At 36.8% G+C, this 26,369-nt stretch overlaps 3 protein-coding genes across 6 annotated transcripts in view; 1 reads left to right on the top strand and 2 right to left on the bottom strand.

Annotated features, from left to right (window-relative positions):
• The first annotated feature begins 4,291 nt into the window (after positions 1–4,291).
• Positions 4,292–11,320, top strand: LOC108679344. Its single transcript, XM_018167948.2, has 6 exons — positions 4,292–4,596; positions 4,978–5,093; positions 5,498–6,547; positions 7,008–7,154; positions 7,394–7,504; positions 7,685–11,320. Exons 1-6 carry the CDS (start codon positions 4,323–4,325, stop codon positions 8,345–8,347), a joined length of 2,361 nt encoding a protein of 786 aa, XP_018023437.1. The 5' UTR covers positions 4,292–4,322; the 3' UTR covers positions 8,348–11,320.
• Positions 11,321–13,897: 2,577 nt separating this feature from the next.
• Positions 13,898–18,673, bottom strand: LOC108679345 (BET1 homolog). Of its 2 annotated transcripts, none has more exons than XM_018167949.2 (4): positions 18,610–18,673; positions 16,043–16,223; positions 15,050–15,106; positions 13,898–14,536 (listed from the first exon to the last, which is right to left on the bottom strand). In XM_018167949.2, the coding sequence occupies exons 2-4, from the start codon at positions 16,193–16,195 to the stop codon at positions 14,381–14,383; spliced, it is 366 nt and encodes a 121-aa protein (XP_018023438.1). In that variant the 5' UTR covers positions 16,196–16,223; positions 18,610–18,673; the 3' UTR covers positions 13,898–14,380. The 2 variants fall into 2 exon arrangements, with proteins under 2 accessions (XP_018023438.1, XP_018023439.1); XM_018167950.2 differs by lacking the exon at positions 18,610–18,673 and adding an exon at positions 16,657–16,797.
• A 1,062-nt stretch (positions 18,674–19,735) lies between these two features.
• The window catches only part of LOC108679338, a 43,302-nt gene continuing 36,668 nt past the window's right edge, over positions 19,736–26,369 (bottom strand). The window contains exons 2-6 of one of the 3 annotated variants that reach the window (XM_018167940.2): positions 25,149–25,481; positions 23,664–24,035; positions 23,065–23,436; positions 22,293–22,541; positions 19,736–22,025 (exon numbers count right to left, since the gene is read on the bottom strand). In XM_018167940.2, coding sequence (XP_018023429.1) covers positions 21,882–22,025; positions 22,293–22,541; positions 23,065–23,436; positions 23,664–24,035; positions 25,149–25,481 — 1,470 coding nt within the window. In that variant the 3' untranslated portion in view covers positions 19,736–21,881. The remainder of the gene's footprint in view (positions 22,026–22,292; positions 22,542–23,064; positions 23,437–23,663; positions 24,036–25,148; positions 25,482–26,369) is intronic. The other 2 variants (XM_047882709.1, XM_047882710.1) reach the window with 2 other exon arrangements.

Genomic DNA, 26,369 nt, shown 5'->3' with positions numbered 1-26,369 from the left:
ACTTAAACTTGATCATTACAAACAAAAAGCCTGGAAAATTTTCAAAAAATCCATTAAATAAAAGAAAAATAGAGAATATCTATCAAACAAGAGACATTCAAACAATTTTATAACAAATCTGAGGTACTATACAATTGAAACAGTTTGTCCAATTTTGATCCTCCTTTTCATTTATAGTCACTATTAGTCAGTCACCTGGCAGAGCACTGTAGCTAAGGAAAGCATTCCACCTTGGGTGGAAAGATTTTTTATAAGTGAACCTCCATTTCTAGAATTCCACCCTGCTCGCGTATATTGTCGACTAAAATAGTAGAACTATTTTAGCTTTCAAAAGTACGGCGCACGGCGCATTTTTTTACCAATGTAGTACGGCACACCGTGCAGGTCGTTAAAATGACAACATAAATTCCTGCGCACCTGGCACATCTTCCTGACCATGGTCAGGTGTAGACTGTAGAGTAGGTATTTGCATTAGTGTGGAGTGAGCTAGAACTTTTCAGAGCTAAACTGTAGGCTAGAGCAAAATTCCACCTTTTAGTGCAAAATTTTCAGAGCTAAACTGTAGGCTAGAGCAAAATTCCACCTTTTAGTGCAAAATAACATAGAAACAAAGTGAAAAAATACTTATATATTATTTTCAATATAAATTGTTTTATTTATGGTGCATTTAATAACACAACGAAAATATAATCTGTTTAAATAACATGGTAATTATTGGTAAAACAATGAAACCGTATACATTTTTTCATCCACTCAAATTCGATCACAAAGAATAGAAATACAACAATTTTCAATTACCGATTTAAACATGTTCCCCCACTTGTGTAGGCTAGAGCAAAATTCCACCTTTTAGTGCAAAATTTTCAGAGCTAAACTGTAGGCTAGAGCAAAATTCCACCTTTTAGTGCAAAATAACATATAAACAAAGTGAAAATAAACTTATATATTATTTTCAATATAAATTATTTTATTTATGGTGCATTTAATAACACAACGAAAATATAATCTGTATAAATAACATGGTAATTATTGGTAAAACAATTAAACCCTATACATTTTTTCATCCACTCAAATTCGATCACAAAGAATAGAAATACAACAATTTTCAATTACCGATTTAAACATGTTCCCCCAGTTAAATTTTTTTACATTTTTTGGTGGAAGTACTACACTATGTGTAGATAATATCCCCACAAAAAGAAATTCTGTTGCAATTTTTTCTAGGTCCATCCTTTTCTATACACAGAAACAGAATGACCGGACTATCGGCCCGTTGCCGCTTTATCATTTATGTTTCATATATATACACAGTATAAACTTAAGTACGTCATTAAATCCAGACATTGATAACCTCTCCAGGCTCTCCTTTTTATCATCAGAACGATATCCAGATTTCAAGTTAATGCTTCAGGACGTAAATTTAAGAACTGACCTTATGCTCGAGTGCTCAAGCCTAAAAAGGCAATTTATGACAACATTCAATCGTGATCGGGGCCGGAGGGATCATTCAGAGGTTAAGAGGTCCAAGTTGTAAAATGAACTCTGTACATATCCCGTACGTCAGCAAGAACTAAGCTATAAAACTTCAGACAAAAATTCAGTTTAGGCAAGTGAAAGATAATTTAGATGAAAACCATATCATTGTGATCAATTGGTTATTAAATTATTCTCATTTCACCTTTTAATATGATAGTTTATTTGGAAACACGCTGTGTCTGGTGTTTACCGACGTTGTTAAATTTGGTCACCCTTTAAATTAACGGTCCTTGTTTAGAATTCCTGCTGTCTTCTTTATAAATACGATGATGTTATGATAGAAAAAATGTGCACATTGTTTTAACCTGTCTCTATTGAATTACAGTAAGTTTCTTTAGACAGAAAACCACTGAATTGACTTTTCTCCGGATTCGTGGAGGAGTCTACTAAATCGGCGATTGATAGTTCACTAGAAATCACCCGTGGATAAAGAGAAGTTCGTGGGTTGGGTTTGAGACACAGAGCGTAGACTATATATTTCAATGACTTCTCTGATTACAATTGGTTAACTGATGTATTGATTGTAGATTTAACACTTGAACTCCTGTCCTGACACGAGTTTGAAGCCTTTGCTGAGCTGCGGCCTGCGCCCAAGGCAATTCAATAGTATTTCCGGGACCGGGCGATTGACACTGATCGTGATGAGTCACAGTCACAAGCGACTTGAGAGTTGAGACTCCAATGTGAACCAAATCATCAATGACAATAAGCACACAATTAATAATACCTTTATGTCTAGTTTCTGAATGCTGACTGCGGTGAGCCGGTGACTCCTGACTATGCAGATGCTGAGAGCCTGAGATGCGGGTCCATAACCGTCCATCCTTTTTGGGCCAGAACTAACCTTTAAATTAACTAAGTTAGCCTGCTTGCTGCTTGGTACTTGAACTCTAAAGGGAAAGTGAAATCTTTGAGCTCCATTTGCCCTTGCGGCCTTACCTCTGTCAAATGCTTTGGCAAAATCGAGGTACAATGCATCCACCGGCTCCCTTTCGTCCAGCAGGCGAGTCCAATCGTTCAACATAGATAATAAGTTCGTGGTGCAGGATCTGCCGGCAATAAAACCATGTTGACAATCTGATATGAGATGGTGAGCAGTCAAGTGATCAATAATCCTATCTCTCACAAAATATATACCAAATACCAGTAGCTAACCTACCACATGGCTAGAATTTAGGCTAATATTTGAAAAAAATCTGACTGGTGACAAAAACCTCATCTAGGCATAGCCATAGCAGGGTGCGTACCAGTCATGGTCTCATGGAAAACCTGGAAAGTCATGGAATTTGAGTTTTCATTTTCCAGGCCTGGAAAATCATCGAATTTCATTTCAGGTCATGGAAAGTCATGGAATTTGCAAATAAAAGAAAAAATGAAGCATTTTTCTGTGCTGCATGTGTTTACTGTTTGTACAGTTTCTTGTTTTGTGTGTTCTGATTGGATTGGCACGCATCATGATGCATGAAACATAACAAGAGACTGTGACACTGTGTCACTCAGTCACTGTCACAGTCTCTAACCAGAGGTAAACCAGAGATTTTTAGAATTGGTTCATTTTAAATTTCCTTATTCCTCAAGATTAAAATCAATTTATTTATGATAATGCTGGTATCCAAGACTTGAACTGGTACGTCAGACCATTTTCACAAAATTAAAAGGCTGCAAATCATCTGAAACATAAAAAAAATAAAAATTCTGCATATCAAATTTTTAAATGTATCCTACTTAGAAGAATTTTATCTGACTAGTGACTAGCACACGAGGGTCTAAGATAATTGCATTTTTTAATCAAACTAATCAATAGAAAATTTCTGAAACATCAAGAAAAACATTGAATAACATGAAAATTTTTTATTGAATTTTTATCAATTTACCTTGAAAAATTCATTTCAGGTCAGTCAGGAGGATGGTGGGACCCTTGAACTGGATGGTGGACTAAGTGACAAAAACCTTGACCCGGACCCATGTATTTGGGTCACAGGAAACTGCATAGAAAAATTTCATGTCAGGTTTTAGAGCATTTTCTTTTTTTATTAGTGGGATTGAAAAATGCACTTTTCTTATTCCCTTGCACTGTATGCTGGTCAGACAAAATTTTTCTATGTAAATTTGGAAATGTTATCTATAAAATTTCAAGTTTTTTTGATGTTTCAGATGATTTGCAGTCTTTTATTTTTTGTGAACCTGGTCTGGTGGACCAGTCCAGGTCTGGGCTTTTGTCAGTACCTACCAAAAAAAAAAAAAAATGTTCTACTTTGCCACTATGGGCATAGGCTGCATAGCACAGCCTGAAATTAAAGCAAATATATAGGTACCGGTATGTCCAATTGGACAAATGAGCTTCAAATGTAAATATAGACATTGCCCATATGAAATTGAAAAGCAACAGATATATACCTATATGTACAGCTGGATGCTAAAGGGTTGTTCTGTGTTTTAAAATAATATAGATTTCATAAGTCTTCTTGCAACTCAAGTCACAAACTCAACTCAAGTCACAAACTTGCACTCAAGCACTCAAGTCACAAACTTGCAATGGCTTAACTTCCTTAACAAGAAATGACTGTACTGAAATCCAAAATACCTGGTACTACTGAAAAATCCCATCTTATGATCATTGATGCTGATATTTGATATATATATTTTTTATTTTCTTTCTTTCAGGTGCAGAATGCATTAGAAATGACTTTAAAATATGCAGATTAGTAATTATATGTATTTATTTGTTCATAAAATTTTTTATTATAATACATGGCCTGTTAATCATAATTTATACTAAATTACAAATGGTCCTAGATGACAGAAAAATGGACTTGTTAGAATTTAGGCCTGGGGATGTAGGGTGCAAAGTGCTAAATTTATTGCAAAGATCCCCATTGAAGCAGCTACAGCATTTCCATGTCACTCCATCTAGTCAGACCTTTAGCCATGCACTGAATAAGTTGACATTGGCTGTGTCTCAGATTTTATTCTTATTTATATTTTTATTATTTATTAATTTAAGTAACACCTTGGAATGCAACGTTCCATCAAGTTCTCCACTCACTCTCACATTTAATGGTGGGTATACAGTGTACAATAGTGTTAGAAATTAGACATTTAATTTGTAATTGTACCTCTCTTCTGGTATATTTTATTAAGCATCTTCAATACAAAAATAAATGGGTTGTGTTTTATATAGATATATATGTATCTATGGTTATATCTCTTATATGGAAAAAATGTTCATAATTGTTGAAATAATGCTCTATCTTCCATTCAAGTTTAGAATTAATTAAGTTCATCTTCTAATGAAAGTGAAATGAGAACATTTATTAATCATATTTTATTTCCATCTTTCAGTCATGTAAATTTGTGTCTAGGTACTAAGTTCATGTCCTAGTATTTTATTCTATCTTAATCAATTGAGTTGCCACATTTTAATTTCTGTGCTTCTTCCAGATTTGCTTCAAAGAGACGTGATCTTCAGCAAATGTCTCACAGCTCCTGTTGAAGGCAGAAAATTTTTACATCTCTCTGTGGAGTATCTCTCTTTACCATCTGGTGCACAACTCATGGTGAGAGTAGTGTTATGCAGTATAGATGTTGTGATATAAAAAACTTGCTATCTCATCAATCATTTTTAATGTTTTCCATTGTTAAAAATTATGTTATCTCAAATTATGTTCAAAATTTGGTTATGAGCTGTTACAAATCTCAATTCCGACTGTCCAAAAACTGACCATATAATGAGAAAACCTTATTCTACTACAATCAATAAGTTTCAAAAACTGACAATGGTTTTTATCAAAAGAAAAATTACAATTCCAGAAAGGAATTAACCTCTAATGGTTACCTTTTACTAGGTCATGGCTCTCTCAAGATTTGGTTTCAGTTAATTCTGACTTATTTTTCTCCACCTAATGAGTTTGTGTTTCAAATGCTAGAGTAGTGAGGTTTAAATGACTTGACTTGACTGCAGATATACACTGATGGCGAATCTCTGCTGCTTGACCATTCTTGCCTCATGGAGTGCAGTAACCAACCATCAACAAATGCTGCTGCTGCCTCATACGATCTGCTGGCTGATGTGCGCAACCTCCAACTCAGTCTTGAGAAAGAAATTATTGACTCTGAAATATTTCTTGCCAGCAATGAAAAGATTGAAGAAAGGTCTAAGAGAAGTGACTTGAAGTTTGAGGTGAATGTGGATCGAAAAAATATTGAAAAAATGGCACGCCTGAAAGAATTTGCTAGTGGCAAACACTCTACCAAAGCCTTGGATATTATCAAGAAACCTGGAGACTGCACAGTCTGCCCATCTTTCAAAGATCACAAATTAATCGAACTTCATTTGAGGCTACCTCGCAACTTAGACTGTCTAAATAACACTGATGTTTGTCTAGGTAGACCTGAGCTAATTATGAAGATTGAGCTCATAGAGAAGCCACTCGAGTGCAGTGACAGTGTAATGGCCGTGTGGCCACTGAGCAATTTAGACGCTGCTTGCAGGTACTCCAGTGAATCTCTTCCCGCACCATCTTGTTTGGTGACGTCATGTCACCCATCAGAAATTTTGGTGCCCAAGTCTGATGGTATTAAAGAACATCTTAGGCATGAAGCTAGCTCTAAAAAGATTTCAGTCAAAAATAAGCGCAGGGCTAAGAATCTAAAACGAATGCTGGAAACTTCTAGTGCTTTTGTTGAAAAGTTTGAAATTGTACTCATCCCTAGTGAAAGTCACAAAGTTTGTTTTTGGAAACTGGATACAACTTTCCGCAAAAACTTGGAACTAATCATCCCCTTGATTATACTTCCACACATAAACGTGTTTGATGGATCGTTGTTGGCACCGCGATGGAACGTGGAGTTTTGTCCTGTGTCCAACAGCTCATCCTACTGGCTACAGGCGTCAGGAGATGAAGTTTACATTGTCTATAGTAACCCGTATCCTCTTGAGGAGGAGACTACAATTGTGGTGCATCTGCACACTGGTCCGTGTGAGCCTCCAAATTTGGTCGCCCATGCTCAGGTAATGTCTTGTGTCACTTCATTCTGTTCTGCTCTTTTCAATCTGTTTAGTTTTACATTCCTTTGAAATAACGGCACATTCAAGTTGTTACGTTTTTGTCGTCTTGAAAACTTGACGATGTTGGCACTTGTATTCATCCTTCTATCTTATTGCATTGAGGAGAAATGTAACCGAAGTTATTGATTGGTCATTGGTAATGTTATGTTAAATTGATTTTTTGAACTTGCAAAAATAGAATCCAACTACGCGAAATTTCTTATGGTAATATCAGATGTTATCCACTTCAACAAATGTAAGTCAATGGCAAGTGCAAATACACTCTTACATACATCTAACAAACTGTCGTCTGATGCAGAGATGGCCATCATTTACTCTATTTATTTGCTGATTTTGTTATTTAAATGTAAAATTATTTACGTTACTTCGTCTGGCGTTAGTTGAGATTTGTTTGTCTGGTCAGATGTCATGGACAAGCAGTTCCAGCGGAGGCCGGGCTGTGTACGTCTGCGACGAGCTTTTCAGCATGCACGGTGCTGCTGAGGTCATGTGTGATGATCGTGGTTCCTGGGGTCCTTTACCTTCTTGTCATAGTCAATACAAGAACAAGGTGAATTACTTTCGAAGTCTTTGTTTTGCATTATTGTACAATATTTCATTGACGCTCTGTTCTGCAAGATTATTTCGTTTAAGCATAGATGTATTGCTATCACGTTGTTAATGCACACTCTAAGCTAACTAGTACATTTTAAGCTCTATCTTTTTGTAACTCTTGAAATGTACTATTTGTTAATTTCATTTGTGCCTATCGTAATTTCTAAAATTTCATTTGAATCGGGTATATTACAGAGCACATCAGTGTCTGACGAGCCTGACTCGACCGCCGCTAGTCCGACTCACGATGGCGCGATGTGGCTGCTTGCTAATGGCTCACTGCATTCAGAAAGGAACAACAAATCGGTTTGTCGTATTTTATTGGCCTTTGATCAACAAATAATTGGACATTTCACTTTGGCTTTATACAAACGCTATTGCTATTTTTGCTTATCCTAGAGACTATATCTCATGGGTATATATCTATATTTATATTTATCGTACTAACTAAAGAAAAATTCCCTAATTTACGCATTGTGTTATTAGGCTGGATATAGTGCTGGTGAAAGCTCAGACTTCGTCTACTCTCCCGCGGACGGAGCTTTAGACGGCAACGAACCATTCATGTTGGAACCGTCAAGAAGTGCGCCGCATGACGGTACTCAATCTGGTGACTATGACGAGGAAGAAGAAGAAGAAGAAGAAGATGGTAAAGTAGACGGAGGTGACAACTACGACTACAATGAAACCGAGTACGATTATTTGCCTGAATACAATACCACCACTAAGAATCTTACGAGTTTAATCAACGGAAGCGTGGTTACATTGATACCCAACCGCAGCTCAGACGCGTGGGGCAATTCCAGTTTCACAGACGATATCACCGACGTACGATCTCTACTCAAAGCTCTGTCTATAGATGAGAACAAGTTAATTTACTTCCTGGCTGGATGTTGTGGCTTGCTTTTGCTGATCGTTCTGCTCTCTGTTGTCACGTGCTTTCTGATGCGTCGGCGTAGGCATCCTGCCCGAGTTGTAAGAAAGTTCGACACTTTCCAGAACCCTATTTACGAAAAGACTGTTGTGAACGTGCCATTGGAAGGCGACTTTACTGAAGATGAAGACGAAAAACGTCCTCCGTCTACCCCGCCACTCGCTCTCAAAGCTGAAATGGAAGATCTCAGCGACTCTACCGTGATGGAGCAGTAAAATAATATGCTACTTTTAAAGCCGGGGCGCCGACAGGATAACATTTGAAACTTCGGGGCTAATGCTTGTGAAGAATTGATGAACTACCCCTTGAGCTCATGAGCTTTCTTGTGGACAAAGTGTCCATCCTCACCGATAATGCACAAAGTTCTGCCAAAGATCATATTTTATTAATTTTTTCCCCATTTTAATGTGATATGTTAACTATATCGCATGTGTCGGAGGAATGAAGTTTCTCTTTTACTTAAATTCTGGCATTTTCTATCTAAATCTGCATGCAGGAAAAATTAAGTCGCAAATTGTATGCCTGCAGCTGTGTATCCGGCGGTAATGATTCAAATTGTGCCACTAATTGTACCCCTAATTGTGCTCCTTATATTCTAAGTCGTATATAATGAGAATACATAAATGCAACACTATATTCGTTCACATTTTAAAATATTAACTTTGTCTCTTCATACATAGCAGTAGGTTTACTCACTTGATCTGAGGACATGTGCATTGGTGACTGTGTGCTTTTAAGTCATTACTATAATTTGACTGTTATTATTCTAAAGATAATGCTTCACAATTTTTTTTCGTCCTGTAAGAACCTTTTTAGGGACATTGATAAGATTGCATGGTATGTATGGTACTACTTCTCTTGATACTCTCAATAAAACGATGCCACCTGCTGTGTTGGATGTTTCGAAAGAAGGCATTGTATGAGTAATTTTTTCATAGAAGCGGCCTGATTATTAAAAGTTGTAAACACGTATGCAGCGTTTCGCGTTTTAGTATGTAGATAACGTGTAATGGTAGAAAAGTGAAAGTGCATTAGTCGTCCCGGTGTCTAACTTGATAATTGAGTTTTTTTATTCATGAAAAAGGTTTAATCTTCAATAGATTTTCTACGATCACTTAAAGTATTACAGTAAAGAAATACTTAGTATTGTATCTTTTATGGGGATAATAAAGTAGCAGTATTACAAATGTATAGCCTTCTGCGGCAGAAGTGTAGTCTACTATATATTTTGCTTCGCATTTTGTCAGAAACCATAACTGTAACGAACCTGAGAAATAAGTAATGTTTCTTCTCTGAAAAAGTTTTGCTGTGTAGACATGACGCGAATGTGGCCTGTGTTATGAATGTGAAATATTTACTTGAATTCCACCACACCTAAACCCGCCAACAGGCGTTAGCTGTTGAGCAGCTCATGTGTTCATCGCAAATACTTTATCTTTCATCAATGTTTTAACTATAGAATTGCCATGGTTTTAGCTCTCAGAAAGAAATAGCCGTGTCGTTCGGTTAGTTTCATTGGAACTGATGGTAGATTGTAGCAAATGCTGTAGATAATATAGACACTAATTGTGCAGCAGCGGCGATAAGTTGTATGCCATGAAAGGCTGAGTTCCTCATTTTTTATAAGTGCTGCTTTTGTCAAATTCGAAACACGCTCAATTTTTAGTGCTGGTACATATTAAGAAGCTTCCATATAAGAATTTTTTATAGATTGCGTCTCGCCAGACGAAAAATAGTAAAAATGTTTTCGAAAACTGCAAATGAATATGGAATAGAAAATTATCAATGAACGATCATTCTCCTTCAACTTTTTCAATATTTAGATAAATGCGTTAGGGGCAGCTAAGCTGTCGAACTCCTACGTTGTACACAATTAACTCTGCTATTATGTAAGGTTAAAGATTTTCTTCATCTATACTGTGGTGAATGTTGTGAATTTCAGATACTTGAATGTTTCTATGTATAATTCATGTAGCTTAACGACGTAGCCTTGTGTCCCCCTCTGTCATATCGCCAGGTATCCCGGAGTTCTGATAGCTGTAGTAGGTAGGAAACTTCATCAGCGACGAGCCTAAGTAACAAATTTTCGAATAGAATGTTTCTTTATAAATCCATCGATACAGATGTTACCAAAAATGTAATGACCACATGAAGCTACCGTAGGTCGTGCGACCTGTTGAATGCTTAGAAGTTCACATTATCAGGCATACTTACTGTTGCAGAATAACAGATCTTAGATGTGACATCTAAACTACAAGCTCTTACCTCCGATTCTCTTGTTGCTGTTCTGCTGTCTATCAAAATTATTGTTTGAATTCTGAAATGATAATATAATATTACTTCCTTTTTAACAATATTTTAATTTATTTCTCATTTACATGAATTGCTCCTACATAGATCCTATCAGTAGATTGACCTCTGAATAAGTTCATGCCGTTATCTTACACAATCAATTTATTAGTTACGAGGTAAAATGCGGTCTGTTTCTTAGCTCTTTGTTAACTCATGTCGGATTGCATGAATACCTACGTCACTTTGTACGATTGTAAAGTCGTACCATTATGCATTCTGACAAAGCTTAAGCCGTAATTTGTAGCTAGCTTTATTTTACGTAACCAAATAATCATTATTTTTATTACTTTTATAATATTTGCGAGTGTATGGCATGAATGGAACTTTACTCATCTTTATCCAAGTGCGATATATTTCTATATAGTTTAATAATCTATTTCTGTAAGCGTACGTTAAGCAAGCGTTTCAATTCTTATTGTATCGATATAATTTTCAAATTGAAGGAAGTATGAACGGCAGTTTACCCGCCATTCAGCTGCCAGCGCGTTTCTGCTATGTTGGTAATTTGGTGCGGTGCATTTTATGTTATGCACAATTCAATAATTGCTTTTCGTCTCACAACCTTTCGAATAATTATATTTAAATATTTTTGTGGATAACGTTTTGAGTAATTTGATTTAATATCTTTGTTGTTCTCCAGTCTTAGGTATTGGGATGAATGTACGCGGTACCGCTATTATTATATTTTTTACCGTGTTTCAAAAACTCACCTCGATAAGCAAGTTGTTCACTTCTCGTGCAATATCTCAACTGTGCATTCCGTCATCGTGTCATGGATTATCCCTACCATCTCTTTATTTCCGTGCACTGATTTTCATTGCTCATAACTTACGTTTGATACATTGAAACTTTCCGAGGTTTCACCTCTGATGGTTGCATTCTAAGTTTCTGCTTATTTTTTATTAATCACCTTCTAGGTATGAACCTCAATTTTTTCTACGGTTTCTTTTCTTATTTGTTTTGTAAAAAATGTACTTTCACGCAGAAATAAAAGGTTGACATGATTCATTTGATATCTTCCGATATATTTTTTCCATGCATTCCTTTACGGCATTTAAAGTTGTATTGCATGAATTGTATGAGAGTCTCTGTCACATACGTTGTTCGCCTCATTTCTCAACATTCTTCTGAAGGTATCTTTAAGTCTGAATTTCACTCTCTTCTTAAGGAAGTCTCAATCTCTTGCAGAGCATCTCATTTTGTGGTTACTTATGCATGATTTCAAAAAATTTGTTATTATTTTTTGTTGTGCGAGGCCAACTGCGTTGGTACTTGTAAAATATTGCATGACTCTTAAACCATGAAGCGAGTTCGCTCCATGAGTCTCTACATGAACCTCAAGAGGCGGTGAGGAAGACGATAGCTGGCAGTCGAGAAATTCGTTTCCTTTATAATACATTCCTCATGATAAATAATTGTATATGAAAATTTAATTTCTGTTTAATATGGTTCGTGTCGGAATCTGAGCGGAATTTTTACATTTTTAAAGATATTTTTCTCTACTTCAGCGATTATGTTGAGAAAATTTTCCGTGGTTTATGGTATCTTTTGACGAATTACCTCACGCTGGTCACTCATGTCTTTGTTTTTAATTAATGCCGCTAATGCTCAATTAAAAACTAATTTTATAAGTTTAAGTTGATATTATTTGAACATTTCTAAGAGGATTAGAATATTTCTGCAGAAAATGTCACGCCCTCGCGTAATGTTTTGATATTTTTTGTCCCACACTCAAGAAAAAGAATTTTTAAAATTGTCCTAATAGCGACACAATTTGTGCACGTCGCAAGAATACTTCTTTTTGTTTGGCAAAAATGGGTCATGATGATGATCCACACGAACGCAAAAATGAATCGCTGTTTTGATAGTCGCCCCCATTACTCTGAATGTGGGCTCTTCTCCCAATTTATGATGTTGGCTCAACTTTCATGTGATAAGATCTTTGTTTAATGATAATTTTAACTTCAATGTTCAATTTCATATACTGTTCACATTTTTTATACCATTTTTTTTCAGAAAATCTTTGACCTTCAAATTTATTTTAAAAATCTGGAAAGTTATCCGTTAGCTTTACGATGCCTACTTTTTCATTAATCATCATCCTATTTGAATGGCAGGTTTTATTTTTTATTCACTCGTGATTAAGTTTATTACTAATTATTCTCTGTTTTTAAATTGATATTGTTTATTTGCAAATCTTCTATTCTACGTATTTTATTTCGGGACTGTTGAGTGGAGTGCATGGTTGAACTAGTATAAGGTTGACCCATGAGAAGCTCATTTTCGCGGATGGAGCTTGTTTTTTGCCTGTGACGTTACGGGCATTAACCAATCACAAAAATGCGTTCAAACCAGTCAACCAATCCGCCATGGGAATGACGGGTTTGATCTACGTGACGTAACAAGAAAGCTGAACTGAAAGGCGGAACTGCTCGTGGGTCAACCTTATATAGTTCAACCATGAGTGGAGTGAATGAACAGGTAGGTTTCGCTATTACTCCCTTTCTTCCGGTAGCGTATAACCGAGCTTAGACTAGCTTCTCTTAGATGTGCTTAACCATCCACAGCACCTCAAAACAAGTTGGTTGCCACATATTTCTAACATTTATCAATGTAGCTCCAGTGTATTATCGATCTGCCTGCAACCAACATCACCAAATGAACTCGGTGGAATGTTTTTATTTTTGAACGTCCTTGATGCTTTAATTACTTTTATCCTAGTTGGTATTTTGATATATGCACTACTGGAGTCTTGTGAACCTCGTTATGCCGTACTTGGTAACTAGACGAAACTCATTAGATTCTAGAAAATTCTTGTAAGTTCTAGAAAATGCTAGTTGATAACTGAGTTTCAGACGAGCTCTAGCGCTTCATGAGCCTAGAGTTTGTATCCCAATCTCGTTGATGAACGTTCATTAAATTTAAATACGAAAATAGTGTAATAAGTTTACATTGAATGAACCCGCCTACTACCATCCCATTGCCACCTCCTCCTGCTTCATTATAATCGTAAGTGTTATTACTCATCGTTCTCATAGTTCATAAGCTCCCACCATAATACCGCTTCTCTAACAATATGCTGTATAACAGCTGCTTTGATGACAGACCAACTTTTGTAACGGTTTCACTTTGAAGTAAAGTTTTTTGTGCATGCGGCTATCATTCAGCTTATGATTATATAATCGATTATGACAATAAATAACGCATTTTCAAACAAAAATATATTTCCAAAACATCACCACCATTCGCCCTCTATATCAAGTCATCCGATAACTTGAAAACAAACATTCACTGTGATCAATGGTAAGGGAAAAATCATTCAGGACTGATGCCATGATAAAACTGCAGTAGTTACGTGACTGATTCATAAATATTGGGAATGAACACACTTGGTTTGCTTGCTCGGACAACTTGAACAAGCTTGATAACAGATACGATATTTCATTGCTATTGTGAAAGGTAATATAGAAATAAAAATGGACATAGCATATTCAAACACTCAAAAATATTGTAGGTAGGTAATCTAAGAAGCAGAGTATATAACGTACGTGTGGTAGTTAACTGAACGACAAGCAATAAAACCTGATGGGAGCTGCAACTCACCTTGTATAATATAATAATGCTATAATATGATAAACGATACTTCACAAACGTTTCCTACGTGAATAAAAGACAAATGAAAAATGGGGAAACGCCAAATTCGACAGTTCTTCTTAATCTGACATTTAATGCGATTCATTGTATTACAAAGGGAATGTCGATAAAAATATCTCTTCATTGGCTTTGATAGAATATTTTATACCCTTACCTGGCAAGTAACAAACCTTACTCATTTCAATTACATACTTTGCAATACATAGTAAAGGGATTAAAAAGCATGAGAGCAAGGAACAGCTTCACCTGAACTTGAGGGCCAGCCAAAGCAGTAAGAAGACAAAAAAGACGAAGGCAAAGAGAATGGGTGTGTGGTAATTGTGGAGGCTGCGGGACATGACGCCAAGACGCTTCACAGTGCGGTCCAGAATGCTGCCAGACTTACCCATGTCATCATCCTGCTCAGGAATCACTTGTCAGGCATGCAACCATACTCCTTAATTAGATACATCAGATGGTGGGATTGTGGCTTAAATCAATTAAAAGCATATGATATTGATACTTATGCACGGACACTGATCCATTTTTTTTCTGACTATATATTAAAGTGAATTTCTAATTAATAATTATGTAATGGCTACTAATATTTTTACAAATTTAAAGAGAATAATTATATAATGGAATCTATGAAATCATTAGCAGCAATTAAAAAAAAATATAACTTAGTACTCACTGCAGTGAGTGACAGCGCATTTTCTCGTTGACGAAAACTTGAGGTCATGGACGGACGGACAGACGGACATGGCGAGCGCAATAGTGCATTTTTTCCATAAATGAGAAAATGCGCTACAAATTAATAAAGAGCTCAGCCAAAAAGTTGACTAGACTTAAAGAAAGCTAAACACTGCTCAATGATAATGCTAAGAAATACATGACTTCAAAGCATCACAATTCCTCTCTGTATAACTCACCATATCTGCAAGCATCTTGTTCTGGTACCGGACTTCATTGCCAATGTCGATGGTCATCTGAAATAAACAAATAGACATAGATATATTTGAAAAAATTGCTGTCTATAACATTGAGATATTCAACAGAAAGCATCAATTCATTGTTTGAACCTAGAAATTAATTAATTTAGCATGTTGTATAAAAAATGCATACTATGATCATGAAGTGAAAAGTAGGTCATTGAGCTCAGAGTAGGAGCAACAAGAGCATATATATACACCGGTATAGATAGCCAAAGTGCTTGGAAGCAGAACAGGTTGTACAAATGTATGAAGTGGTAAGAACTTGTCCAATTGAGCAACAAAGTTTAATGAATGATCCCTTAGGAAGCAGCCTTCCAAGATAGCAGTCAGGACCTAAATTATAGCTAGATTAATAATACTTACGCAAAATTTTTTGAGATTTTTAGATCCTCAAATTGTACCATCAATTTTAGTCAATTACACATGCACAAAGAATCTATTATAAAATTAGATCAAATAAGGATGATGAAACCAAAGTGATAATATAAGCATGAATAGTGTTTCCTAAAATGGACAGAAGTTTGATGAAATGTTATACACCTCGTTCCTCTCAGAGTTTTTACAAGGTTTATTGGCATTGATGACAAACTTTATAGAAGACTGAAAGATACAAGAAGATTGAGAGACACAAGAAGACTGAGAGATACAAGAAGATTGAAAGATATGAGAAGATTGAAAGATATGAGAAGATTGAAAGATACAAGAAGATAGTGCTATCATTGTACTCTGTATTAGTTGTTTAGATTCAAATCCAGAGATTAGAATACAGCTTGAAACACACTTAAAATTACTGGCAAACCACTTAATTTAATATGCATCTATCAATACTATAGAACATAGTTCATTTTGCACTTCATGATCCATTTTTTTCACCATTCTGTGATGTACCTATGCCTACCACATTTTCAATTACCATTTTTCCATTCTCACCGATTTTAATGTTTTTACTTTACTCCGGAGCTGTGTGGTAAGATCTTCATTTTCATCCTCAATAAGTTTACTGTTGCCATCCATGCTGCCAGCACCACTGGCCCTGCCAGACCCATAGGTTGAGCCATAGTTGTGATTGTTGTAGTATGACATCTTCACATCACACTGATCCTTTCAAGCTCTGAAAATATATTTTAATAATGTTACTATCTAAAAACTTTCAGTATCATGCAATGTAATAAAGAAACTCAAGCAAAACTTTTGTCTATTAACTCCCAGTCAAGAAAAAGAAATTAAAAACGGATAATAACTCTAAATTCATCATTTAATGTGCAAATTAGGATATTTCATACAAAGCTATGATGCTAGTGTCCTTCAGAGCTTGAGTCATCAGCTGTAACGCATCATTGAACTCGGCAGAAACTATTATTTTCTTCCCTGTTGATTAAAATTATTTGATAGAGTGCATGTATGGATGTGGTAATATCATATCAATAAAGGAAAAACAAGTAAAAATCACAGAAAATGTCATTTATTCTTCATCCAAATTTGTTTATGAAATATTTCATGGCAAGAATTTTTCAACAAAAAATGCTAAAACCAACCCTTCTTACATTGTTAGGCAGTAATAATCTATCACTGGTAAAAAAGGTGAAGTAATAGAATGAAGCCAAATTTTCTAAAAAAAACAAGCAAATAAGATTGAACAGTACTTAGTCTGTTTTGGAAGTAAAAATAGTAAGTTGCTTAAAAAAAAAGAATTATATATTGCTTCAAACTGTCAATAATAGTATGTATTATGTAAAATATATTCACAATTCACACATCACTGGAGAATATAAAATGAGGACATTTATCAATCTCTCAGATTCCACCACTACTGGATTTATTTTGTTTTTTTACTTCAACTTTGGGGGTAACAAATTTCTCAATTGTATGAAAATACATTCAAAGGTTAAATATACATTTTCATTAGTTTCTGAGACTGCTCAAGACAACAAAAATGTTTTCATTAGGTTGTAAAATTTGTTCAGAACCATTTTCTCATCTTTTATACCTATGCTTTTTTTAATTTTTTACAAATACATTTCTACTTTCTTGCAGGACCACTGGCACATTTTATTTATGACTTAACCACAAAGCTCTCTGAAAAAGGAAGGAAAACCTAAAATAGTAAACTAAATCTTCAAGTTAGTACCAATAGGTACTAGATAGTTAACTTTAAATCAGGTATATAATAAAAACTTGAGGTTGTCTTCAACAGAATAAATGCAGGGTTTGTATCTTAATTCTAGATTTAAATAAACATTTCTTTCATTATTGCCAGGTACTGTAGTTTGAAAATTATTTTAACAGTTAATTGTTAAATACCTAGGTAATTCTACCCACTTTTATAGGTTTTTCTTTTTCTTTGGTAAAAATAAGAAAAATGGCATCTTTTCATCCAAAATTGTTAAAATAAGCTGTGAAACAATTGTTTTTATCTACAAATTTAGGAAAGTTCTGCCCAATATTCCCAATTAGAGGCAGCCAAGGGATTTTATTTTAGTTTGTGAGTTTACCATATGCCTTTAATTATCTTTCAATAATATATGATTTTTCTTGATACGGAAATTTGGTGAATGAGAAATCTAGAACTTTATTTCAGAAGAAATTTTCTTTTTTCAAAGTCATATGGCAACACTGAACACCGTCTGTTTACATTTCGTATGTATAATAGCCGCAGTTTACGATTACCGTACGTTCCGTCTCCGACAAGGCGGACTAGCGGAAGAGTCAGAAGTAACCCGGACATGTCTTACATTTTATTATTGTCAGTTCGACTCGCGTATATTGTCGACTAAAATAGTAGAACTATTTATTTAGACTAAAATAGTAGAACTATTTTAGCTTTCTAAAGTACGGCGCACAGCGCATTTTTTTACCAGCATAGTACGGCGCACCGCACAGGTCGGAAGATGTGCACCTGGCACATCTTCCTGACCATGGAGCTCACACAGCGATCGGAATTTGAACACGTGGATTTCGGAATTACGTATTAGTACAATTTGAAGCGCGGTCGGAATACGTCTCACCACGTGCCTAATATAGTCACACACAGTGTTGGAATATAGGGATTTGGTAGGTTTGCATTCTAAAGGCTTCTAAATGAATATGGCAACATTTTGTGACGTTTCATCTTTGCTGGCGCGTAGTACGGTGTTTTGAGAGTCACATAAAGCAAACAGAACTCGAGTGACGCATACTGGTATTTTTTTTATAGCTTTTCATTTCTCGATGCATCCTTAATGTGTCGGAACTTGGAATATACCGCATTTACCCAGCTCCAGCATTGACCAGCACTGTCCAGCAGCCCATGGCCCGGGCCATGGATCATGATGGATGACTTCTGCAATTTCTGGGCTCTGGCTGGAGCTGAATAATGTTATAATGACATAATTAAAGGCATAAACGCCCCTGATGGGCGACGGCTGACGTCAGTCCGTCACTAATTACAACAATCAAATGAATCAATGCTTGATATTATAGAGGGAATAGCATGAAGGACGGCTACCAGTATTCTTAACCTGCAGTGAGACAGTGAGGCTCTAGCCTCCAGTCTTCAGGACTAGGAGTGAAGTGAAAGTCATTACTGACATAACATTACTTCGTGGCTCGTGCTCCGTCCACATCACCCATACTTTTGCAGACTAAATTCTCTCAGCCCTCAGGCTGCATAGAAATGCTTTTGCGGATTCGTTAGCATTCTCGGTAAGTGTTTTTATTTCCATACCCCAGAATCCCATGGTTGAACTATATGCCAGAATTATGAAGTAGTTACTATACTATATGAACTTGTTCAACCATGCCAGAATTCATTTTAAATTTGATGACCTTATGACGTTATGATGAGTTCGGGACTTCCTAGTCCCCGGTCACGCTGATGCGCCGCCTTCGTCTTTAGGCAAAACTTTGATAAATAAATGAAAAACATTGCGCTTTCTTTATGACTTTGACGTTTTTAGCGCATTTTCTGATTTGTCGATGAAAGGCGCTATCGTGCTCATGTCAGTCTGTTCGTGACTCCACGTTTTCGTCGACGAGAAAATGCGCTCTCTCTCACTCACAGCAGTGACTACTGTGTTATATTTTTTACTGCTTCTGTAGCTTATTCGGAGAAGTTATAAAAAATATGTATATAATATAGTGCTATTACAAAATACCGATTACAATTTTCGATCTGATATAATCGAGGCAATAGGATATCCAATTCTCACTTCATTTTTTTTTCTAGAAAAAAAAAATCAACGCAAATTGTAGCAGTCGTTCCATCTGGAAGCGAGTCCCACTAAATTTAGCATATTTAATGCATGCCTCAAGTAAAAGCTGTTTAATGACATTATTATATTCACATTAATTGTAATATTTTCTCAGTCGAGGTAAAAGGATCAAATTTAGCATGTATGCCGGGTTGTAAGAGCTGAATTTCAAGAGTCGGGTAACATTTTCTTCGCTCATGACTAATCAACACAATTTGAAGTGCACATTCTATCGAACATGATTTATATCTAGATGGAGATGACAGCATTGTATGAGCTACTTGTGTACGATGAATTTTGCGAAATAACACTCTTACGGTGAGTGGATAGTAATACTAATACGTAGAATAATTATCATTTCCAGGAGGAAACATACAAGCCAAACAAAGAGACGAAATGTATGTATAAATTTATTGAAGACAGTATCATTACAAAAGAGTTCTTTGCCTCATTAATGTGCCACAAGAGACGAAGCAATAAAGTTCATAAAATAATCGACAAACTTCGTAAAATTAATAATATGACATAACAAAAGTTTTGATTAGTTTAATTAGATAATCGCATTAGGTTTACAGTTGTGACACATCTTTTGGCAGCATAAGCTTGGGAGACGTTAATGGTTATAGGCTTCGACGAGTCCAGAGCACAACAATAATGATGAACTGTTAAAAATTCATTAGCCTAAGGCGAGTGAACAGTTATCACTATTAGAGCAGAGCCAATAGGTAACACAGTTGAGTCAGCTCATCATTTACTCAATCTAATCACAGGAGTAACTAACTTGCTGTAATGTTATAATCAACCCGTTATCCAGTAACAGAATTCGATTAATGAACATATAAACATTTCATACCAATTAGGAAACACTTTTCAATTCTTTAAGGTATAAATACACAAGAAATTTCAGGTTTAGGTGCATTAGGAAAGGCCTCAATATATCACAAGGTATCGGACGGCACATAGAAGGAGGGATGCCGGTGCCAGAAGAAGTGGGTGCGTCACTGCCACAATGGGAGGGGTGTTGATGCGGCACAGCACCTCCCACCACAATGGGAAGATGGGAGTGTTAGTGCCGAGCAGTGCGGGGCAGCACTTTACCACAATGGGAGGATGGGGGTGTTAGTGCCGAGCAGTGCGGGGCAGCACTTTACCACAATGGGAGGATGGTGGTGTTGGTGCAGAGTAGTGCGGGTCAGCACTGCACCTCCTAGGACCAAACTGGAGTAATATGATGAGGATCATTTTCTGCAACGGCTCTCAACCAGAGAAATTATAAATCGATGAGAGGAAAGGACATCTTAGTGCACAAGTTGCTTACCCGTGCAGGATCTGTGTTCACATTGAGGTTCATTTTCGCTCATGTTAGATGTAAATGCAATTCATCAACCTACCGAGAGACGTAGGACGATAACCAGAAAGAGTTCAAAGTAAGACAGCAGTTTCTTAAGCCCATTTCTGAACATTAACGACGAAGCAATAACTTGCAGAATTAAAATCCATGGGTAACAAAGTTCATCAATATTTTTAAATGACATCACTAGTAGCTACCTACGATTAGATTACTATTGTTCACAAAAATTTTTTAACTGTAACATACCGAAGAAACAAGATAACACGTTCTCAAAAATATCCATACCAATCAACTGTCTTGAGACTATGAGAGCATTCAGAGTATACCTATTGCATATATATACACAGACATACATTATATACACGAGCTACGGGCGCGCTCTATAAACTGTTAAATAACTTTGCCGAGTCAGTTAACTTAGCCGTAGGCGTAGGCGATGGAGTTAGGGTGACACGCAATTCACGGGTAGCAGACAACGAGAAATGATTCGTGTTTTTAGGTCGAAGGGGTGGTTAATTTAAATTAAATCATTATATTTAACCTTGAAGAGTTGTTTATACAATTGCTCCTGTTAAGCAAAATAGCTACACTAACGTAATATGAAGGGAACAATGAAACTTCGAGAGATATTGAGCTGAGCTCTCGAGGTTCAACACATTATGATCGCAATAAACATCTCATAATAAAATTGAGCGACGAATCAGGAAATACAAAAATCTACAAAAATTAGACTGCTAAGTAGGATAGTCATTAATCGGTCATTGCGAAAGCTAATCATTGAGTATACTAGGCGAAACCAGAATAATTTGAATGTTTTCATCAGCTATGGAACAAACTAATCATGTAATTATATGGTGAACATGAGATAATTCCCTCCGTAAGTTCTACACTCGCATTTTACATCGGTGCTTGCAGCTCAGAAGCGAGTAATGTACTCGTTACTTTCGCATAGATAACAAGGCACGATATGTTTACAACAGGCATATCCTTCACTAACACACATCAGTACAAACACGTAGTCGTTCAATAAGCGATGCAAGGCTCTTCGATGTTTCGTTTATATCAGTATTTCGAGACAAAACTAATAGAGAAACAAGGCATCTCTTTTGTAAGCGTGTAGTGTGAGAGACGCCAACAGGACTTCGTTTGTGATGGTTTCTATGACACTGGCATCTAAGGTTCGTAGCTTTCAACACCAATCAGCCATGTAATTAAAATCTTTAAACAATCGCTGGTCGAATTGGTTGAGGATCCGACTCTCCTTAGGCGGCGTGAGAACAGCCTTCTCGTTGGTGAACTCCTCGTCAAAGTTGCTCACATCTTCAGGTGAAGTCTGCAAAAAAACAGTACAAGTGTAAAATTATACATACATTTGAATGATTAGTACCTCGTGAGTATGAGTAACTCATACAGGTACATACAATTAGATAATATTCAAAATAATACAATCAATTTTGAAACATAACAATTATTAGCTCGACTACAGCGTTAGTAAGTATTTAGTATATAGCATACTTAGTCCATCAAAAGATAGACTGAGTATGGCATTAGTATTTGGCTATTTCTTGTAGAGACAAAGGCTATCCAAAAGAATACCCACCACAGTGGGTACGAAAGGAGGCTTGATCTTGCGTTGCAACAAGTCGTTCCAGTTGACGGTACGGAAGAAGTGTTGCTTCTTTACGTCTTCGGCGTCTTTTTCTGACGCGCCTAGTCTGCGGTCGGGATGCTTACGCAGCAGCTTGCGCATGATCGCAACAGCTTCAATGGACAAGAATCTTGGGTACCGAACTTCATCGTTAACGATACTGTCGAATACTTCTTCTTCGTCGTCACCAGGGAACGGGCTCTGCAGAAAGTCGACAGAATCAGTTGTATTTTCCTGGTAATTAATCTGCATTATTCGTCACATTCAAGGCGACGCGTGAGTGATAACATTGAGATAAGCTTGACAGAGAACATAGCTTCCTCTAGTATGAGTGCAGTTGTGCAAGGCATGCCGCAACATGAGTTAGGAGTCGCACGACTTTTTACTATCAGTGAGATAAAAGAAAATCTAACCATCGTGTCTACACGATAAGACTCTAAAAATTTTATTTTTATTTTATTTAAGTAGCTTTTATTAAATTTTCATGGCTTTTAAAGGAGGCTATTTGAATGAGAGGCTGTACTTTATCCTTGAAGCTCAGATAATCGCGACTCTTGGTATAACGATACGACATCTACATTAAAGGAAGTAAAAACATTAAAATATTGCTATGCAATATTGAAACACTGCTATATAATGTAATAATAATGTTAATATCATTACATTATTTAGTTACATATACACACAAGATTAGATACATTAGCTACAACCAAGTTAAACTGACCTCGCCGACAAGCATCTCGAAGATAAGCACTCCCAGGCCCCACCAGTCGACGGCGCGTGTGTAGGAGGTCTCCGTGAGCACCTCTGGCGCCAGGAATTCCGGAGTTCCACAGAAAGTTCCAGTTCGGTCGCCATATCCCATGCCTTCTTTGCATAAACCAAAGTCGGCAATTTTAACATAGCCATCAGTGTCAAGCAGGAGGTTGTCGAGCTTCAGGTCCCGATAGATGATGCGATTGTCGTGCAGATACTGAAGACCGAGCACGACGCACGCGGCGTAAAACACTGCGCGAGGCTCGTCGAATACATCGGCGTGGATGTGCATCATTAAATCGCCGCCTGCTGCGTACTCCATCACGAAGCATACGTGACTCTGAAAATTGGATCACATATGGTGAAGATACCATCATAATTTCAATAAAATATTTTATGAATAAGGAAAGAATTCTGAGGGGTAAATGTAATCTGGTGATTATAACGACGGTTGTAGTTTCATCTCAATCATAATAAAAAAACGTGGATAGCACTTCACTTACGGGTTTGGCGATGCATTCTAGTAAAAAAAAATGAAGGTACAAGAAATAGTAGGCGAATGCTCACCTCAGTCTGGAAGCACGAGAAGAGATTTACAAGGAAAGGATGCCGCACAGAGTTGGCGACTTCGAATATCCTCTTTTCTGCAAGCAAGCTCTCGACTTCATCCCGGTTGATGATGTCGGCTTTCTTGAGAGCTTTGATGGCGAAGTATTCGGTGGTGGTCTTGTATTGACCCAGTATGACTTTACCGAAGTGACCACGCCCCAAGACTGAGATGAGGCGGAACTGGTCCAGCGTCATGGAACCGTATTGCGAGTTGCGGTGCGTTTCAATGCCAGAGTCGCGCTCGCCGTGAGCAGCTCGGGGGCGTGGACGAGCGTGTACCGCTCCGCCGGTGTGGTTGCTTCCATCTTCTAGGGTAACAGGCGGGTAGCCCTGCACAGCAATAACAAAATAAATTAATATACAACCTGAAAAATAATTATTTAACAATATTAGCGTACCCTCTACAACAGCAAAATTAATAAATTAATATACAATCTGAACAATTATTTAGCAAGATTAGCATCGAAGATGTGAAAACCAGGAAACTGTTAAAACGACCAAGACCTACACCACCATTCTATAAATAGCCCGTGAGTAATAATAGTAAAACTATCGTGTAACCATCAGGCTTCGCTGCAGGCAATGAAATATTTCAAGCAAAAGAAAACTTTTAAAGTTATTACAAGCGAAAATTTACCATAATTTGTCCTCATGATTAAGCATTTAAGTTACATCAAAGAAAATTGAATACATGGAATTAAAGAGAAAGATTAAAACTTACAGAAAGCATGGAATGAGGCAAAACACATGAAGAGATTAGTATTGAGATAGAATCATGCACTATGAAAACAATGACTGATGTAATGTGAACAGGAAATAAAGATCAAGAGAAGTATGAGAATGTAAGTTAATGAATGAGCAATGGTAACATACAGTAGTGACGAAGTAAAAATACTGGAACGAACGACACCAAGCAGTAGTTTATGCAGCTCATTAACGGTTTATAAATAACGTAAGATCGTCCTCGAAGTTGCCCAACGTTTTAACCTCTATTCACCAAGTTGGAATCAATGAAGTAAGACTGAATCCTAAAAAACCGCAGATGATAAGTTTTCGAAATGCAGCCAACAATATCTGGCAGTTAAATCTATAAATATTAAAGTTTATTAAAATCTTGCCGTGACAATTTGAGAATAATGCGAAGTATTTGTAATATGATCCATTTACCACTCGGTGATTTGCACATAGAAGATGTTGCGATTATTCAGCAAAGTGTTATAGGTAGAGAACTCTAGCTTAAATTTACTTCGAAACCATAAACTGACGCAGAAAGGGAAATTTGCTTACGTAAATTTTACAGTAGACTAGCAAAAATTACATACAATAACTTGATGTCAACCGTAGATTAAGTATCGTTAGAAAAGCCAAGTCGGGTTAGTGGCGAAATTATTTTTTGATTAAAAAGAAAGCACTCGGGACGCGCGTTTTACAGTGACAAGCTACCTGTTCGTCAGGCTGCTGGACGGTATAGCAAGTGAGTGAAGACTGAACAACGGAGACGCCAGTGAACCTCTCATCGGTCTTGACCTCCAACGAGAGCATCTTACTGGACGCATTCTGCTGGTGAGCTAATATCTCGGACAGGTGCAAGGGTGAGGTGAGTGAGGGGCGTGATATGTCTTCGTCAGTGACGTCCTCGATACTGACCTGCGACGAGGAGCTGTACTCGTCGAAAAGACCACCTGAGACACGAGTGCCGGTGTCGACAGGTGGTGTGGGTGGCTCTGTGGCAGTAGGTGCCACGTCAGGCAGAAGATGTAGCTCAGACAGAGCGCTCTGTACGTCCACCAAAAAAGACAAGGAGATGGTGTCATGCAACGTGCGTTGTTTAACAAGTGTAAACAGTAAAGAATACATAACGTAAGATGAAAGCCCATAACGTACATCTGCCCAGTCATCCATTTCATCGACCATAATGTATGTGCTCGTGTATGTACGTAGAAAGGCATGCTCAACAACAAATCAAGTTAAAGGCTTTATTTTTGTGTTACGAGTAAAAATACATTACACAAAGTGAGCTTCAGAATATGTAGTAGGAAAGTATGATATTTTTGATACCAAATAGTCCGTCGGTGTAAAAACTCATGAGTTTTTCTTACCGAACAGGAAACTTCAAGACAAAGCAAGTACCAAAAGCAATGTACTGACGCCGATTTTTCCGTGATGTGCTAATTGCACATTAATCTTTTTTGCGGTGTAATGGAGAATATCTTTAGCGCATCGCAACTGAACTCAATTAAGGAAGCCTTAATAATTCCAATGTATCACCTGGAGCAATTAACAATTCGTGTACGTGTACTCAGTGAACTACACACAGGTTACGTAATTGAGTCAGGGATGTTCATGAATGTACCCAAAGAACTCGACTTAACGAACTCGTCATCTTGAATGGCCAAGGATGGCCAAACCTTAATTAAATGTTGCCTATTTGTTTAGATTCTATTTTACAGTCCATTCGACATCATTAGTCATCAGCCTAATGATTCATAGCAACAACTCGATAGCTCAATAGACATCAAGTGAGCAAAATATGCAACGAGACAGAAAAATTAAGTGAAATATTATGTTTGACTTCCACATTCTTTTTTTCAACTGACAACGCAACAATCCATTTAAAACAGCCAGTAAAATTAGCTCATTTTTGTTGTTTAAATAACGAACTAC

Source organism: Hyalella azteca, unplaced genomic scaffold (assembly GCF_000764305.2).
Source record: "Hyalella azteca isolate HAZT.00-mixed unplaced genomic scaffold, Hazt_2.0.2 contig11111, whole genome shotgun sequence".
NCBI classification, from domain to species: Eukaryota; Metazoa; Arthropoda; class Malacostraca; order Amphipoda; family Hyalellidae; genus Hyalella; species Hyalella azteca.
This window is presented reverse-complemented; position numbering and strand designations above follow the sequence as displayed.

What these genes read in the sequence shown, in the direction of transcription:
- LOC108679345 (XM_018167949.2), bottom strand. Translation starts at nt 16,195, where the DNA reads ATGTCATACTACAACAATCACAACTATGGCTCAACCTATGGGTCTGGC. An exon ending in AAGTAAAAACATTAAAATCG is followed by an intron (nt 15,107 to 16,042) that starts GTGAGAATGGAA and finishes TGTTTATTTCAG; the next exon opens with ATGACCATCGACATTGGCAA. An exon ending in ACAAGATGCTTGCAGATATG is followed by an intron (nt 14,537 to 15,049) that starts GTGAGTTATACA and finishes ATTCCTGAGCAG; the next exon opens with GATGATGACATGGGTAAGTC.
- LOC108679344 (XM_018167948.2), top strand. Translation starts at nt 4,323, where the DNA reads ATGGTCCTAGATGACAGAAAAATGGACTTGTTAGAATTTAGGCCTGGG. An exon ending in ATAGTCAATACAAGAACAAG is followed by an intron (nt 7,155 to 7,393) that starts GTGAATTACTTT and finishes GGTATATTACAG; the next exon opens with AGCACATCAGTGTCTGACGA. An exon ending in CAGAAAGGAACAACAAATCG is followed by an intron (nt 7,505 to 7,684) that starts GTTTGTCGTATT and finishes TTGTGTTATTAG; the next exon opens with GCTGGATATAGTGCTGGTGA.